An 18,231-nucleotide genomic window follows, 5' to 3' on the forward strand; every position below is an offset into this window, starting at 1 on the left:
TAAAAGGTTACACATCATATTTTATTCAAACATCATTGTTTTATTTACAAATGAAAATCATTTCAGGCACTAGTGAAGCAGGAAGAACTGCCCTGGCATATTTTTTTAACAACCTGGAACACAAGGTGGCAATTTTTGCAAATATACAAACATATTAGTCACAAAACAGGAAGAAAACATTTGACATTTTTATTTAACCTTTGGCCTCGATGCAATAATTTTCAGAGAATTTCCAGTGAGAGCCTCATCAGGCTACCATAAGAACTAGAAACGGAGTCTACCTCAGCTTTAGTTTAAAGAAAAAAAGGGCCACAGAAACAACTACCTGTGACATTGTTAGGCCTTGAAATGAACATCTCGCTGTGGTGCAGCACCTATGCTTTCATAATACCTCATCTCGCCTCTGCCTAGTCTATTTTGAGCATACAACCCCGTTATTTCTCTTCTTCTTCTTTTTTTTTTTTTACTCTTTTCAGTCTCTTTTGTCAACGCTGCCCTCCTGCAGTCCCAGGACTCTCTCCAAACGTTTGGCCCTAATGGGAGGCAACTGTTCGTACATGTCGAAGCCGAGCTGTAAGTGATGCTGGGGCAGACGGAAGAGCAGCAAGTGACTCCTCAACACCTGGAAATGAGAGAGTGACAGTGAGAAACATGAGAGGAGCAGCAGGAGTGATGGTGTGAACCAGATATTCCCAACAAGATGTACTTGTGCCCCACATGGACCCTTCTGCTGTTACCAGGGGGGATAGAGACACCGGCTGAGGTTAAACACACACATTTCCTTTTTCATACTGACTGTTACACACTATGTGATTTAACCGGGCCTGGTGTTTACATGCTAGGCTGGACGTGCACTTAATCAGAACAGTATGAAATGTGCACAAGTGACAGCTACTCGCATGCCTCTGCCTCAATGACCATCTTTCACTGATCACCTCCCTGAAGATGGATTTTTATCATCAATGAAGTGCAGCAATGGGAATAAAAGTACAACATACTCGCTCCCGAAAATCAGGGCCATGTTCCAGAAAGCAGCTTTAGTAGGGTTTGTTAACCCTGAGATTCAATTTGATTCAATTCAATTCAATAAAACTTTATTGATCCTGAAGGTTGACCCCGAAGGAAATTGGGTTAAGGCTGCCGACCTTTGCCAGCGCCATCTTACCCTTCTGACCATACATACATTACACAAACATCACATGGGGAAGACAGGTCAAAGAGGTAAAACAATGGAAAATGCACAACATGAGGAAAGATAAGGAGAAAAAAATAACTCCCCCCAGACTGAGCTCCAACAGGGAGATCAGTTTGAGAACAGAAAAAAAAACACCTCTGCACATAGCACATGAAAAAACTCTTAATACACCAAAGAAACACATGACAAGCAACAGGGGTGGGTAAAGGGTGAGACACAGCCAATGTAGACAGTCCATCCGGGCCTGCAGCCTAAGCGCTGGTCTCCATGATCCACCGTCAGCATCGGAAGGGAATAAGCATCGAAGGCGTTTGGAGGGGGGATGAGTGTATATCTGCATGTGTATATATGTCTGTGTGCGTGTGTGTGTATGTGTCCAGAGTTCAGCTGAGACAGTGTCCTTCCCCCTGCCATGCTAAGTAAACAGTCTTCCAGCCAACCCAGGTGGCCTTGCATAGAATGGGAAGAACAGTCTAAACACAGTCGTTATCAGGGTGTTGTTGTTCAGCTCCAGCCTTGAGACCGCAGCTGGCGCCAAAGGGGTCTCCGCATGAAGTGATGGTGGTTTTTACTTTACTGCGAACAACTCATATAAATTTCAAAGCTGTTCTAACAGTCCAACACTGGTCTCTCAATCTCCCGTTGGAGAGCCGCGAGCTTCTCCATGATGTTATCAAACTTACGCTCCGTGATGTTGTCATTCTTGTGCTCAAAGAGCAGATTCTGAGAACTCACGACCGCAGTGAGCTTCTCCAAGATGTGATCCAATCTGCGCTCAGAGGTGTTATTCCAAGCGAGCCGCTCCAAGATGTAATCCAGTTTGCACTCAGAGGTCTTGTTCTGAGTATTCACGGCAGCCGTGAGCTTCTCCAAGATCTTATCCGTGCTGCACTCAATGAGCCCATTTTGAGAAACTCACGCCTCGTCCCATCGTTTCAATCCCAGCGGGCAGCCTTGTGGGGGTTTGAAAAGCCGGTTCCGCTTTCTTGATTCTTCGATAAGCCAGGGCCAAGCCAGCTCCAATCAGCAAGAACCCTGTTATCATGGTTCCGAATAGGTCAATATCTTCAGTACTCAGGCTCACCCGAGCCCAGACTTCTCGTTGAGGAAAGGGTGTCAACTGCATTCAGGGACCAGTTGATCAAATCCATAATTCCTCTTTTAGGTTTTAGAGAACAGACTGTGAGAGAGTGTTCCAGGGAAAAGTAATACAAAAAACACGAGACTAGACAAGGACACAAGAGGCTAAGCAGGGAAGCTAAGGGAGAGGAGGAGGAGAGATGATGAGCTCTGTGAGTTTTCTGTTCGACGATGAGAGCTAACTGAACCCAACCTGCTCCCTGCCAGATTTTTGAAACAAACACTGATTCCTCTCCTCCTGCTGCGCCGTAATCCGCTGCCTGACACGTAGTTTGATTTAGTCGTTCATGTAAATACATCAAAGCCCATATTTGCACTAGTTTAAAAATATAAAATCCCCACTTGACAGTAGGAAACAGACAGCGATCACTGCACATTCTGAATATTATCAGCTTAAAACAATAAATCTTTAGGCTTTGACCTTTTAAGCCACAAAGAACTAAATATTTCCCCCCATTGAACAGAGTGGAGGAGCTCCACAAACATCCAAAACTAAGTAACTCAAAATTTTTCCAAAAAAAGCAAACTCAAAAGAACATGATGCCAGTGTTGCAGGTAAGTAACCTACTATGTTTCTAAATATAACTGCAGGACATGAAGGTGCAGACCTTTAATGAAACAGTGTTTTGCAAATGCACTCAACTGAAGTGAGGCCACTACTTAAAACCTGGATTTAAAGAACTAATGTACTTTTCACTATTTCTATCATACATATAAACCTTTTAAAATATCCATGCTCATAGTGAGGTCACCGTATGTGTAAGTAATCCCAGTGAGCTGAAAGCTCAGACTTCATAATGTTCTAAACATTCGGCTTCAGACAGCTTTCTAATTTGGTTTCGTAAAAGCTCTGGCTTTGAGCACAGAAGTGCTACCAATCTGCTGTTTACATCTTTTGTTTGTGAGCAGAAGCCACTCAGAAGAAAGCTGCATTAAATGGATGGAAGGAGGAAGGAGAGAGCTAAAAGATGAACTAAAGCGGCTGCGCAAAAGCCCAGTACAAAATAAATAAGGATTATTTTGTATTGTGAGTCACACAAATCTACTCCAGTACAGTCCAAGAATAGAAATATGGAGCTAGGACTGAGCACAATAGCTCCACTTTGAGGGAAAAAAAGCACTAAGACATTATGGTGGTAAAGAACGCAATGAAAACACTGAGAGTTTAGCAAGACTGTAAAAAAGAAATCATCAAGAAGCAGAGAGGCTTCTTCAACTGGTGGGGGAGGCTGTTACATCTTGCAGGAGGTCTCCTCTCTTCAGGAACTCTCTCTGCAGGAGGGGGAGATACAGGAGAGGTGGAGGAAGATCTCAGCCTGGGCGTCTATTGTCTTGTGTAGTCTGGAAGATGAGTGGATGACGAGGTGGGTGCAGTTTTCTCTGTGGTGGGGTCGGGTGGGCTGTCCCGGGCTCTGTGGGGCCAGGCGGCGCTGCTGAACTGGGCCCCGGTCCGGATGGGCCTGGGCCCCCTTTCCCTGGCGGGTTGCAGAGTATGGGGGTGCCTACTGGGGTCAGCGGGGGAGCTGGCCCAGGGAGGGGTCACTTGCCCCTCCCTTCCTTCCCTCCCCATCTCCAGCTGCTTCCCTCTTCACCACAATCACCCACACATGCAGGGCCTTGGGGTAAAGGTGTGTCACCAGGGTGCAGGGGAGGCATCCCCCCCCTCTGTCCCCTTCTGGCTGCCTGTGTCTCAATTTTATCCCACAACTTAGACATTCACATTACTCACACTCTCATAACACATACATATAGGATCTTGGGGGTGGGCACGCTACATGGAATCCAAAAGACCATCAGGGTGTACAACCTCACCCCTGGTGTTGTTGCCCACCTCTCAATTTTAAATACATGTAGACATTGAGGGCTATCAGGAGGGGCTATGTGCTTACCTGCTGCTCTCTGGCAGGTAGCTCCCTGCCCTTTCCCTCTTTCTTTCTCCCCTTTCTTTTCCCCAGTCAAGTCTGTTCCGTATTTAGAAAGTGAAAATAAAATAAAATAAACAATAAAAGGTGAATCAAATAGACCATTACAGCAAGGCTGGGATGGTCCATTTGGTAAAGTAAATCCGTTGGGCATCTTTGCTCGCCTTTAGACAATAATTCTGATGGCAAAAGAACCAAACGGGACAGACAAAAAAAAAAAAAGCAGAGAGGCAAGGGGAAAGAATGAGTAATCAGTGAACACAGGATGTAAAGACCAGAGGCAGAAAGAGAGCAGGACAACAACCAGTGCATGCTAAAAGGAGAGGAGTACCTCGTCAGTCAGGTAGTAGATCTTCCTCAACATACTGTGTCGAGCTGTTTCAACCTCCTGGAAAAGAACAAGGGAATTAAAGATCAAAGCCTGGCTCGTGCACTTTATGTCTCCGTGTTTAAAGCTGCTCCACTGCACGTATGAATGTTTTCAGCTTCACCCCTCTAAAATAATGCCTTTGTGAATTGAGCAAATATGATGTGTTTCTCATTTTAACTTCAAACACTTGCAGCCAATTCAAAGTCACAAACCCATGAACAAATAGAAATAATATGAGGACTGGTTTTGTGCATTTGTCAAATTGTCAAGACTTTGCACCCAACAAGCTCATTTTTGATCCAAAAATGTGCAAAAGCAGATGCAGAACCAGTTCGCACAAACCCAGGCTCTATTCAGAGCAGCTGCAGGACATGTGACAGCCGGGTTTAGCTTTCACTGCCATTGATACAAAGGACAATCTTAACATGAATGCACACCCAAAACATTCAGATATAGCAGAGCTTTATCTGATTAGTTGGTGTAAAAGAAATCGCTATCAAATATATGTGTCATATCAGACCTGGTGAGCAGTCTGAACAGACCCCAGTGCTCAGTGTGTCAAGTGTTGCTGTACCTGTGCAGCAGCATCCTGAGAGAAGATGAAGGAGTTCACGTGAGACAAGGCAGCCACATATAAGACAGGACACCAGCAGCGCTTCAGAGTCCCAGTTATCAAAGAGCGGAAGTAGAGGCGGAGGAGAGGGAGGGAATCTTCAGGTGGGGAGGTGAACCTCTCGATAGGAATGGACAGCTTCAAATAACGAGACAGACATATAAACAATAAAATAACTTATTATAACAGGAAGTGGAAAAATCACTTCAACAGACATGATTACGCCATCATCGTTACCTGTTCTAGAGTGACCCCCAGAGACCTCAGCATCCCCACGTGCTCGCCAAACACCGCCAGCCTCATGGTGATGCTGTACCTCCTCTGCAGGGGCAAGAGAACCCAGCAACCAAACAGCCGGTCTCCAAAAGACACAGCTTCATACTGGGACACAAGGGCTGAATACAAGTCCTGGAATGAGGCCAGACCTGGAGGAGGGACGTTCAGGTCCAAAGAGTCCAGCTTGGTGCTCCTGAAAATGAAGGGTCACCGTTAACTTTTACAGATTAGTTGGTGTAAAAGAAAAAGCTATATGTGTCATATCAGACCTGGTGAGCAGTCTGAACAGACCCCAGGTCAGCCTCTGAACGGGTCTCTCTAGGAACAAGTCACTGGAACAGAGGAACACACAGGACAGGCGGGCGAACTTGGCGACAGGGAGGACCACCTACAGCATGACACAGAAGCAAAAATCAATTTATGTGATAAGGAAACAGATCTACAGAAGAAACATCTGAAGGGTGTAGGTTTTCTTTGTAACTCCATTGCATGTACAAAGTACTTCTCTATGGTATTTATAAAACCAAGTGGGTTCTCAAAGTGACTTTATCCTTCCACCTTGTTTGGCTGTGTATTGTGTTCCTTAAATGACAGTGCCAGTTATAACTGAGTCATGAGTGAGCACCTTAACATCCTGTAAGGATTAACAGACCTCAAGTTAGAATAAGCATTTTTCATATTCTGATTTGCCTGGGTTTCCAGAAGTGACACACATGGAAATCCCCACCTTGTAGAAACACCCGAGATATGTGAAAAATGATTCAAATAACGAATCAGTTATCTAACCAATCCAAATGTTAAGTGTGTTATTTTTATTTGTGGGGCTGAAACGTTTTCAATTCCTTGCTAACCCCCCCTTCCCGAGGACCGCTGGCTCTCTTGTTCTCCCCCCTGCTGCCACAGCATCAGGAATTGCAAACATGTTGTCTCTTGAAGCAGTCACGTTGATACTTTTCATCTATTTTTTAAAAACTTGACAAAATAACTATTTTAAATTCACTTCAATTGGTTTATTTATTTTACTGCTGCTTTAAGCTAAATCACCATAGATGAAAATTGTGAACTATATTTTAAGACTAGCACTAATAAACAAATAATTGACATTTGACTTACTGTGAAAGGAGAATATGAAGTAAAACTTATAGATTTTGGATAACTGCGCCTGCTAGTCACCTAACACAGCAAGCACATCAGACAGCCTACATATGAATAACCCATCAGTTTCTATAGAGTAAAACAAGCACATACCAAAAGAAGTCACATATTCAGACACTCAGTGACTCCAGAATGAATACAGTGAACGTTTATCATGACCTCCAACTCTGCCTTCCCCTCTCTACCACCCCTCTGCCCCTTTCTGTGTGAGACCGGTGTGCTGGGCTTAGAGCAGGGTCCCACCTTCATCAATTCAATTCAATTTTCAATTCAATTTTATTTATATAGCGCCAAATCACAACAAAAGTCGCCTCAAGGCGCTTTATATTGTACAGTAGATAGCACAATAATAAATACAGAGAAAAACCCAACAATCATATGACCCCCTATGAGCAAGCACTTTGGCGACAGTGGGAAGGAAAAACTCCCTTTTAACAGGAAGAAACCTCCGGCAGAACCAGGCTCAGGGAGGGGCGGCCATCTGCTGCGACCGGTTGGGGTGAGAAAAGGAAAACAGGATGAAAGACATGCTGTGGAAGAGAGACAGAAATTAATAACAGATATGATTCGATGCAGAGAGGTCTATTAGCACATAGTGAGTGAGAAAGGTGACTGGAAGGGAAAAACTCAATGCATCATGGGAATCCCCGGCAGCCTACGTCTATTGCAGCATAACTAAGGGAGGACTCAGGGTCACCTGGTCCAGCCCTAACTATATGCTTTAGCAAAAAGGAAAGTTTTAAGCCTAATCTTGAAAGTAGAGATAGTGTCTGTCTCCCGAATCCAAACTGGAAGCTGGTTCCACAGAAGAGGGGCCTGAAAACTGAAGGCTCTGCCTCCCATTCTACTTTTAAATACTCTAGGAACAACAAGTAAGCCTGCAGAGCGAGAGCGAAGTGCTCTAATAGGGTGATATGGTACTACAAGGTCATTAAGATAAGATGGGGCCTGATTATTTAAGACCTTGTATGTGAGGAGCAATTCAATTCAATTCAATTCAATTTTATTTATATAGCGCCAAATCACAACAAAAGTCGCCTCAAGGCGCTTTATATTGTACAGTAGATAGCACAATAATAAATACAGAGAAAAACCCAACAATCATATGACCCCCTATGAGCAAGCACTTTGGCGACAGTGGGAAGGAAAAACTCCCTTTTAACAGGAAGAAACCTCCGGCAGAACCAGGCTCAGGGAGGGGCGGCCATCTGCTGCGACCGGTTGGGGTGAAAGAAGGAAAACAGGATGAAAGACATGCTGTGGAAGAGAGACAGAGATTAATAACAGATATGATTCGATGCAGAGAGGTCTATTAGCACATAGTGAGTGAGAAAGGTGACTGGAAGGGAAAAACTCAATGCATCATGGGAATCCCCGGCAGCCTACGTCTATTGCAGCATAACTAAGGGAGGATTCAGGGTCACCTGGTCCAGCCCTAACTATATGCTTTAGCAAAAAGGAAAGTTTTAAGCCTAATCTTGAAAGTAGAGATAGTGTCTGTCTCCCGAATCCAAACTGGAAGTTGGTTCCACAGAAGAGGGGCCTGAAAACTGAAGGCTCTGCCTCCCATTCTACTTTTAAATACTCTAGGAACAACAAGTAGGCCTGCAGTGCAAGAGCGAAGTGCTCTAATAGGGTGATATGGTACTACAAGGTCATTAAGATAAGATGGGGCCTGATTATTTAAGACCTTAGGATTTTGAATTCAATTCTGGATTTAACAGGAAGCCAATGAAGGGAAGCCAAAACAGGAGAAATATGCTCTCTCTTTCTAGTCCCTGTCAGTACTCTTGCTGCAGCATTTTGGATTAGCTGAAGGCTTTTCAGCGAGTTTTTAGGACATCCTGATAATAAAGAATTACAGTAGTCCAGCCTGGAAGTAATAAATGCATGAACTAGTTTTTCAGCATCACTCTGAGACAGGATATTTCTAATTTTAGAGATGTTGCGCAAATGGAAGAAAGCAGTCTTACATATTTGTTTAATATGTGCGTTGAAGGACATGTCCTGGTCAAAAATGACTCCAAGGTTCCTCACAGCATTACTGGAGGCCAAGGTAATGCCATCCAGAGTAAGAATCTGCTTAGATACCATATTTCCAAGATTTTCAGGGCCGAGTACAATAACCTCAGTTTTATCTGAATTAAGAAGCAGAAAGTTAGCGGCCATCCAGGTCTTTATGTCTTTAAGACATTCCTGCAGTTTAACTAATTGGTGTGTGTTACCTGGCTTCATGGATAGATAGAGCTGCGTGTCATCTGCATAGCAGTGAAAATTTATGCTATGTCTTCTAATGATGCTGCCTAAGGGAAGCATGTATAATGTAAATAGAATTGGTCCTAGCACTGAACCCTGTGGAACACCATAATTGACCTTAGTGTGTGAAGAGGACTCTCCATTTACATGTACAAATTGGAGTCTATTAGATAGATATGATACAAACCACTGCAGTGCAGTACCTGTAATACCTACAGCATGTTCTAATCGCTCTAATAGGATATTATGGTCAACAGTATCGAACGCTGCACTGAGGTCTAGCAGGACAAGCACAGAGATGAGTCCACTGTCAGAGGCCATAAGAAGATCATTTGTAACCTTCACTAAAGCTGTTTCTGTGCTGTGATGAGCTCTGAAACCTGACTGAAACTCTTCAAATAAGCCATTCCTCTGCAGATGATCAGTTAGCTGTTTGACAACTACTCTTTCAAGGATTTTTGATATGAAAGGAAGGTTGGAGATTGGCCTATAATTAGCTAAGACAGCTGGGTCTAGAGATGGCTTTTTAAGTAAAGGTTTAACTACAGCCACCTTGAAGGCCTGTGGTACATAGCCGATTCACATCCTGCTGTCAAGACTCACTTGGATTAGAAAGAGCTTGGTTCAGCTCCAGGTTTCTCTGCTGTTCTGCACAGCCAGCAGTCATCCACTCTTGGCAGGTCTAGTGTTAATGTGTTTTTCCCGTGTGTAGCACTGGTTTAAAACTAAAGTGTTACTATGACAGCATCTCACTATATCACACACAAAAAATTAGTGTGCTTGTTTGTCTCTGTCCATAAACTCCTCCCACACCATCTGGAGTTGAGCAACCAAACTTGGTATACAGGTGCATTTGTGGCGCTTGAAGTTTCCTATCATATCATATATTAAAGGTGTCATTATGTTGCTTAGCAACCGCCTAGCAATGGACTGAAATGGCCTATTTTTAGCAATTATGGACCTGTAACAACTTATAAAAGCTTCATATTGTTTTTATTTCCTGAAAATAACTAATTTATATACAAAGAAGTTGAACTATGCTTGATACATTATGCCACCATCACGCTGCCTGGCAACCAATTAGTAACAGACTAAAATGACATGTTTTTAGCCTTGATGGACCTGCAACCTCTTATGAACGCATCCTTCTGTTTTCATTTCATGACAATAACATCTCTGTTATATGACCAAAAGTTGCATCATACAAGCCTAGCGATGACCTCACATAAAAGCTAAAATGGCACGAGCTAAACGACAAACAACAGCATCTACCACATCTATGTTTTCATTTTTTGTTATTAAGTACATCAGTTTACCACACAGGCCAAACAATTCAGTAGTATGTGCATGTTATAGTTATATTATTATATAATGGATCAGTTCTGCTGTTACTGATATACACTATGTTGGCTGACATGGAATATATAACACTTTTCCATTTATATGTACAAAAACCCCACAAAATTGCCTATTAATTAAATGTGTTAATAATCAGATTTCTATGTGGTCTCCACTGAGACTTGACACCAAAGCCCTCTGAGAACATTCATGACACTCTGCTGACGGGCAACTGATTTGACTTGTTTGAATACCTTTAGCGCTTCCTCCCTCCAGACCTCCAGCAGCAGCAGCCACTGCAGACAGTGAGTCACAGCCTGCAGAGCCCTCTGAGGAAGCTCCTCCACTGCCAGCCCTCCACCATCAGACACCCCTGCTTGCTCATACAGGCTGACAAGTGGAAGGAAAGGCCAATCAGATGGCAGGATGGGACCGGTGAGCTCTGGCAAGAGATGACTTTTGATCCAGGGGTTGTGGCCCAGGAGAGCATCTCGGGACACTATTACAGACGACTCCAGGTGGGCCAGGTGAGTGAGGAAGCAACCTCGTATGGATGGCAGCTGGACACAGGCTTCTCTCAGGAGAGTCCCGACAGTCTGGAGAGAGGGAGAGGTGTCCTTTTGCGTTTCCTCGTGAAGCTTCAGCTCCCCCAGCTCCACAGCCTCAGGTCCTCCACTGTGTCCTTCTCTGGAAATCAAAGAAACAGACATAAACAGCCTGATAATTTAATAAGTGAAGAAACAGAACGAGACATTTTTGATGGAAACGGGTCATCTGTTAATTTAATCCTATTTCAAAGAAATTCAATTTTATATATAATGCCATTAGCAAAATTAGAGGACAACCATCAGTCACATTTTTGAGGCACTAATTTAAACATCGATTTAAACAAAGTATCATTCGCTGAACAAAATAAAAAGTAATTATAAAAATTCAGGCACTTTAGAGTAATATTGTAGGTGCTTCACTTATCTCAGATTAAACTGATTAAAGGTCAACATACGATATAAAGTCCTTGCTGAAGACAATGGTGGAGAGCAGTTCATGTGCCAGGTATTCACTGCCTGGCAATAACCAAGGCAGTACAACTAGCGCCACCTGGTGGTAAAGTGAGGCATGTCTCGCTATTTCTAAGTCGAGGGGAACCTGAGAGAGGTAAAACAGAGAAAAAAAATAACATGATTAGGTTAAAATAAATAAATAAAACATCAGTGAGCAGATAAAACCTGATCTTACACCCAAAACACACCAAAATCAAGTAGAAAAGTGCTGCATCTATTTTCATTCCATACAAGGCAAATATAAATAAACTAGCCAGGAATTATATAAGCTGCAGCATAAGAAGGAAACTAAATTACCCTGAAAGAAAAATGTCAAAAATACAGTTCAACATGGCTAAACTGAGCTCAACATTAAAGATGGAGTGGACGTACCAGTCTGTGAGCCAGTCGCAGCAGCAGGTAGAGGAGGTGGTGTTCGTGGCGTAGAAGCCAAGCCTTGGTGTGAGACAGGCTGGGTGTAGCCTGACTGCAGCTGCGCAGGTAACCAGTCACAGGCTCCGACAGAAGCAGTCCGGTGAACTAGTGAGTGAGAGAGGGGACATCTAAATATATGATCAGCCAATCACATGGCAGCATTTAGGCACGACGTTGAGGTTGAGACGACCTCTTAAAATTCAAGCTGAGCATCAGAATGACCGTTACTGCCAGATGGGCTAGTGTGAGTATTAAAACCCTGCATACAATTAAAGCATGCAGAAGAGCATTTCTCAAGCATTTCTCATATATCGAGAAATAGTGGGTGATAGTGGGCCCCTTAGTGTCAGCTGAGCTCACTGTACTCGGATGACCTCCACAGTCAGTGGATCCCAATCCAATAGAGCAGCTCTGGGATGTGGTGCAACAGGAGATTGTCATCATGTTCAGCCAAAAAATGTGTGTGATGCTATCATGTCAATATTTACCAAAATCTTAGAGGAATGTTTCCAGCACCTCGTTGAATCCTTGCCACAAATAATTAAGGCAAAAAGGGAAACTAACCTCATACTACAAAGGTGTACTTAACAAAGTGGCCAGTCAATGTGCCCCAGAGTGCAAAGAGTACACACACCTTCATTACAAGCAGAGTCCACATGCTTCACTCATTAGTTCTATGTTTTGTTTGGACATAAACTAAGCAGAAAACGTATAAAACCAGCAAACAACAACAAAATAAAAACACCTTTATATCCCAAGGACAGCCAGTCCTACCTTGCTGCTGAGGCCTTTATGGATCCCTGTGATCGTCTCCAATAGGAGCCCCAGTCCAGTCAGAAGAGGGAAAGGGGAGCTGGGAGCAACCAGCCCCGGACGATTCCTCCATCCCGTGCACGCCAATCCAGGGAGGTTATTAGTGATTTCTGGGCCCAGAGTTATAGCCTGAGCATTACACACTACAGAGGAAGACCTGGTGTGGAAAAAAAATATTAAACTGTGCTGTTAAAGGTTCAACTCAAACACAAATTTTGTGGAAAAAAGGCTAAATTGCCATCTGTTTTCAGACATACTTGAGATTCTTTATCAGGCCTTGCACAACACTGTGAGACATCAGTGGGAGAAGAACATCAGATGTCAGCAGCTCGAGCTCTTGAAGAGTCTCCACGGGCTTGAAACAGTTCTGCGGAGCAACATGTTCATCAGTTTCAAGGAATTTGAGACGTAAACAGCGAACAAGATGATCCTCAAGTTCCCCTTTGTCACATGTAGCGCACAACAGGACATAATTAGCTGCATTCTCACTGATGCTTAGACTGAGCATGCAGAAGGAAGGATACACAATGACCACTCGCCAGCTGGGAAATCACATGACATCAAATTTTAACTTAACATAAGTAACAATAAATATGAAACATCTCATTTATGGAAGGGAAAGGCAGGAAGTACCTGTCTGGAGAGCTGATGGTAGTAAGCTGCTAGGTAAACGAGGTAAACTGGTATCAGAGTGAGGCTGCCGTCTTTCTGAAGTGGATCATCGAGGTTCTTAATAAAACCCTTCAAATGCCCCATTAAGGATGTCTGCAATCCTGTGACATGACCCCAAGATACAGGAGGAGGGGGAGGGCACTCTTCTCCACCGGAGCTGCAGTGAAAGCAGAGGAAGTGACATGTAAGATCAGAGCGTTCAAGCCAGCACTGCTTCCTTCAGATTCTCTAGCAGAATGGCTTCATTGAGCTGTACCTGACCATCCCAGCCTGGAGCTCCTGATGGCAGCCAGCTGTGTGTGTAACTTGCGTGAGCAGAGAAAGCAGAGCCAAAAACCGCTGGAGCTGCAGAGGTAGCAGGGGATCTGAGGCGGGTGGAAGTCTGTGGACAGACTGCAGTGCTGTCACTAAGGCTGGATACAGGTCCCTGTGGGAAAGCACAGCAAGTCAAAGCAATCAAATACTCACTGTGAATGAAGAGGAGAGCATGGCTCTTACATTTGGACAGAGCGTGAAGGGAGCCACATACAATATAAACTAGTAAGGGACCCTTTATCTAGCAGGCTGTTGGCCCATCATAAAGTGAATGTGCAAATTCCTGATAGAATCATTTGAAAATTTTCTATCTCAGTGTAGATACAGACATTAATTGTTCACATTTTATTCTATTTTCTCACTAGTGTGTCAACATAGCAATATTTTTAAATATGACAAATATAACTGTGTTAAGAACTGTGGCAGTAATCGCTCTAACTTACAGGTATAATTTGCACGCCTGTCCATAGCCGGCTGCTACAGCCCACAGCCTGTAGGCCTCTGTGGTGATCCTGAGGGACTCTGTCGGCTCCAGCAGCAGCTCGTTGGGCTCTGCACTCAGGAGATGAGACAAACGCTCACTCGCTCCCAGAGAGTTTAACTGGGAAGGCCAAAAAAGAAGGCACAACACCGATTACCCTTCTTTCCAGTGGTCTCCACAGCGGATGTTTATTTGGCACAAAATTTTACACCTTTCTGATGCAACCCCCCCATTTATCCTGGTTAGGACTGGTACTAGGAGCACACTAGCTTATAACCACTGGTCTCAAACCAGGGATCTTTTGAGTGCAAGCCAAATGTGTTTCCCACTACAGTACACCGATGAGCCACCAAAAACATGTTTGCTACTAATTCTAAAAACAGGAATACATCATATGACTCTGGCTGCATTTTACATTAAAGAATTTTAGAAGTGAACTGACCGTCTACCCTCCTCACACCACTGCATACTTACAAACACTGCGTTTTCACAGAGCTAACCAAGTTATTTTGGTACAATTACAAAATGTAATACACTGGTCATCCCAAGCAGCAGCTTGCAGAATCAATGCATTATAAATCTTTGTATCTTTGCAGTTAAAAAATTACACTTATTGATTTTACCAGTCTTGCACAGGCATGTCTGCCAGAGGTAGCCAAAACTCTTAAAAGCTTCATTGCGCTGGAAAGTGGAAGTCCATAAATGGACTGAGATGATGGTGACCAGGAAGTGGGAAGAAACTCTGACATTACTGTCTCCATCAGACGAGGACAATCCAACACCTGAGAATGGAATACACCAAGATGTATTTCAGCTATGAAGGACTTTGAGTTTAAAGATTTCTCAGTTGTTGAAAAGTTGCTGTTGTTACCTGCGTAGCAGATGAGGAGGAATGCCTAGCAATGCGAGTCAGGATCTCCAGGACATCCTGAACCACCCGAGGTGACGGCCGGACCACCTCGAGAATGTAACGCAGCCTGGGGAGCAGTTTCATTTTTAACAAACCCTGAAATCAGAAACCTTGTGATCAGTTTCCATCCACAGGTCACAAAGGCAACAAGTTGAATGCCAAAAAAAAGGGATATTGAAATCCTCACCTTGACAGCATCCTGTCTGGCCACTTCATGATCGCTCTTCCTCTCTTCTTTCTCCTTGGCCGTCTCCTTCATACTTTCATCCAGCCCTTCATCCTCCTCATCTTCTTCCTCCTGAGCAGATGGCAGCAGGGGGAAGGAAGCCAGACCGCGAAACCAGGAAAAAGTGCAGTCTAGACACTCCTGAGAGGGGGAACTCATTTGTAAGAGGAACTTGACTGAGGTTTCAGATACCTGTACTCATTTACAGTAAAGAAACGGTGTATTCTATTCTATTCAGCTGAAGGGCATATGTTTTAAAAGATATTATCCGATAATGAGTCAATGCTGTGCTGTTTATGCACAAATCATCCCAAATAAAGCTTTGAGTTTTACATGATACAGTTCTTTCTTTGTATTAGTCCTCAGGATGAGGAAAAAAATCTGTGATATTTGTAATTATTTATTTGCTTTTTTCAAATAGTGCATATAGAAAATGACAAAGAAATTAGTAAATTAGTGCAGATTAAACAATTAATATGATTATTTTTTTATTATACTACTTCATTACATTACTATTGCAATATTTGACTTTATGCTTTATAATCTTACTTCATCTTCTGCACACACAAGCAGTGCTTTAAGAGCGTGCACAGCTGCAGACATCACTCCCTCCACGCTATCGTCCAATGCAAAGCGGAGCAGAAAGAGCAGGCCGGCGTCGAGCAGAGTAGATGTCACGCTGCCTTTCAGAACTGACATGTATTCTCCAGCACGCGCCTGCAAAAAAAAAAAAAGAAGAAGAAAAAATCCAGCAGCATGACAGAGGCACGCTTCTCTAGAGTGCAACTTCATGCGTCTAGGTTCTGGTACCTTTGAGAGGATGTTCGCCAGAGTGCTGAGCGACAGCGTCCTCTGCTGGATGACCTGACTCCGAGACAGCAGGAAGAGTTCCTGCAGGGAATAACCTGCCCGCTGGGAAAAATGTCAAGATGAGATCTTATGATAAGAGTTTATACATTTTTACAGGTGCAGATATGAGAAGAACTGAATTTAAATGAATGAGAAAGAAATTGAGTCTGATGGGATTAATCAGACTGAATAATAACAGAGAAAACTTGTTAAAAAATGTTGAATGGACAGGTACTTATTAGTGCTTTTCTACTCTTACTGAGCACTCGAAGCGTGTTTCACTACAAACCTCATTCTTATTTAAATCCACTGCAAAACAAAATAGTCTTGTTTTGTACTTCAGACAAAAAAACATGACATAAACTTAAAATTAGGCCACAGGTTGTGACATTTAATCTGCACGTACAATCCAGTAAGTTCTACTGTGTTCTACCAAGGAGTCAACTGGAACTTGACAGTGCCGTCATTTTATAAAAGCATCACTCCAATTTGAAGGAGTTAAAGTTGTCTTTTTGTTGTGACTTTGTGCTGACTGACCTCAGGCTCCTCTCCATGGTGGTGGAGGCCCAGGTGCATTGGCAGATCCTCAGTGGGTGGAATTAAAGTCCCCGCGAAGTCAAAACGAGCCTGCATGGCCTATCAGGACACACAAAAACAACAGAAAGTGTTGAATAAAATACAGAATTTTAACTAGATCTTTCATTACTTGCAAATAAAATACCGGATCTTACCTTCTTGGTTCCTTTCCTTCTGGGTTCAGGCAAGTCTCTCAACCACTCCAACTTCTCCGGCTCCAGCTTATCCATGTGGACCCATTCCTTCTGAGGCTTCACTGGCAGATCCTCCTCTGTATTCACAGACACATCCATTGTGGTAAAAACAGCGTAGCATTGTAAATGAAAATGACAATTAGGTAGCCAAAAACAACCTCTCCAAACAATTTTAGGACCTGCATCTGCTGCAAAAACCTCAGCACTCATTAAACATGACTAGAAGCTTAAACAATATCTGGCTATTAATTGTAGCCAATGCAAGTGGGACGGAATAACATAATGAAGTTGGAAGTTTTGGGGGGGTTCGTGTGATCTATAAGCAACACATTAAAGGGTGAAGTTGTTCTTTGCGTTTTGTGAAATAAAACTTCACAGAGAGGCTTCTATCACTCCAAAAGGATGAATCAGTTTTAGCCATGCAGCAACTACATCTAACATTGAGTTATGCAGTTAGAGGATGGACAAGTATGAGAGCGGGAAAGCGTGCAGAAATGAGAAGAAGATATTTGACTGGGAAGTGAGGGAAAGCTGGTAAACAGTTAAGTGTCATCGTCTCTTTAAAAAGTGGATAAAATTGGTCTCCTTAAGCAAATTTAAGATCCCAGAAATGAGGATTCAATCTTACCAGGAAAGCAGGCAAAGGAACAATGTGAAAGTGTGCTATTGCATAAGCACACTTAATAACAACATCATCCACATATATTAGAATCTAATTTTCATCTTAATCACCAGCAGCAGAGAGCAGAAACTGGTGATGAATTTGAATAAATCATACCCGTCACAGCAGGTGGTGGCGCTGACAGCTCCTCCTCCTCTCCTTCCATCTCCACCTCTTGGGGTTTCTGACACAACACTGCAGCACTGCAGGAGCCTGACTCTCTGCTCACATCCTGAACTGGAGGATCTTCTGTGCCACTTTTGTCCTTGGGGTGTTTGGATGGGGAGGGAAAGGATGGGACGCTCTGTGCTTTGCAAGATCTAACAAAGTCCACCAGTCTAGGATCTGAGAAGCAGAAATAACTGCATTACATACTGCACAGAAATGGTGATTAAAAAAGTGTGATGTACTTGACTAGTACATCTAAATGGATAGAAAATCCACCCCATCACATCTTAATTATAACGTGCATTATAAAGAAAAGATCCTGCCGACAACATCAATGCCTACCGAGCTGAGACAAGAGCTTCTTCTGCTCCTCGAGTATCTCAGACTGGGACATGGCTTGGAGCTTGGCCTGGTTTTCCACGTGGATCCTCATGGTCTCTCCTGAGCTATGGGGACCCTGAAGCCCCTGTCCGGACACCAACCTGGGACCAGAAACTGCAGCTGGTTCTACTGAACAGAGAGAGGAAGAGGATGGTATAGAAGGGAGGAAAAATATTTTCCAGAAAGTGTTAGTACTGCTGAAAATATGTAAATTCTTTAAAAACACAAAGATAAACTGTGATCAG

General features: G+C 43.3%; 1 protein-coding gene across 2 annotated transcripts in view; it reads right to left on the reverse strand.

Annotated features, from left to right (window-relative positions):
• rpap1 (RNA polymerase II associated protein 1) overlaps positions 1-18,231 on the reverse strand; it is a 20,192-nt gene continuing 1,961 nt past the window's right edge. The window contains exons 6-27 of one of the 2 annotated variants that reach the window (XM_005477066.4): positions 17,948-18,112; positions 17,555-17,782; positions 16,738-16,853; positions 16,544-16,642; positions 15,968-16,069; positions 15,707-15,874; positions 15,119-15,298; positions 14,893-15,027; positions 14,645-14,803; positions 13,984-14,141; positions 13,482-13,652; positions 13,187-13,382; positions 12,811-12,920; positions 12,515-12,710; positions 11,699-11,845; positions 11,269-11,411; positions 10,520-10,952; positions 5,786-5,904; positions 5,478-5,709; positions 5,202-5,378; positions 4,589-4,645; positions 1-622 (exon numbers count right to left, since the gene is read on the reverse strand). In XM_005477066.4, coding sequence (XP_005477123.1) covers positions 473-622; positions 4,589-4,645; positions 5,202-5,378; positions 5,478-5,709; positions 5,786-5,904; positions 10,520-10,952; positions 11,269-11,411; positions 11,699-11,845; positions 12,515-12,710; positions 12,811-12,920; positions 13,187-13,382; positions 13,482-13,652; positions 13,984-14,141; positions 14,645-14,803; positions 14,893-15,027; positions 15,119-15,298; positions 15,707-15,874; positions 15,968-16,069; positions 16,544-16,642; positions 16,738-16,853; positions 17,555-17,782; positions 17,948-18,112 — 3,641 coding nt within the window. In that variant the 3' untranslated portion in view covers positions 1-472. Of the gene's footprint in view, positions 623-4,588; positions 4,646-5,201; positions 5,379-5,477; positions 5,710-5,785; positions 5,905-10,519; positions 10,953-11,268; positions 11,412-11,698; positions 11,846-12,514; positions 12,711-12,810; positions 12,921-13,186; positions 13,383-13,481; positions 13,653-13,983; positions 14,142-14,644; positions 14,804-14,892; positions 15,028-15,118; positions 15,299-15,706; positions 15,875-15,967; positions 16,070-16,543; positions 16,643-16,737; positions 16,854-17,554; positions 17,783-17,947; positions 18,116-18,231 lie in introns of both variants that reach the window. The other variant, XM_003453073.5, reaches the window with a different exon arrangement.

This window comes from Oreochromis niloticus, linkage group LG19, assembly GCF_001858045.2.
Source record: "Oreochromis niloticus isolate F11D_XX linkage group LG19, O_niloticus_UMD_NMBU, whole genome shotgun sequence".
Classification (NCBI taxonomy): domain Eukaryota; kingdom Metazoa; phylum Chordata; class Actinopteri; order Cichliformes; family Cichlidae; genus Oreochromis; species Oreochromis niloticus.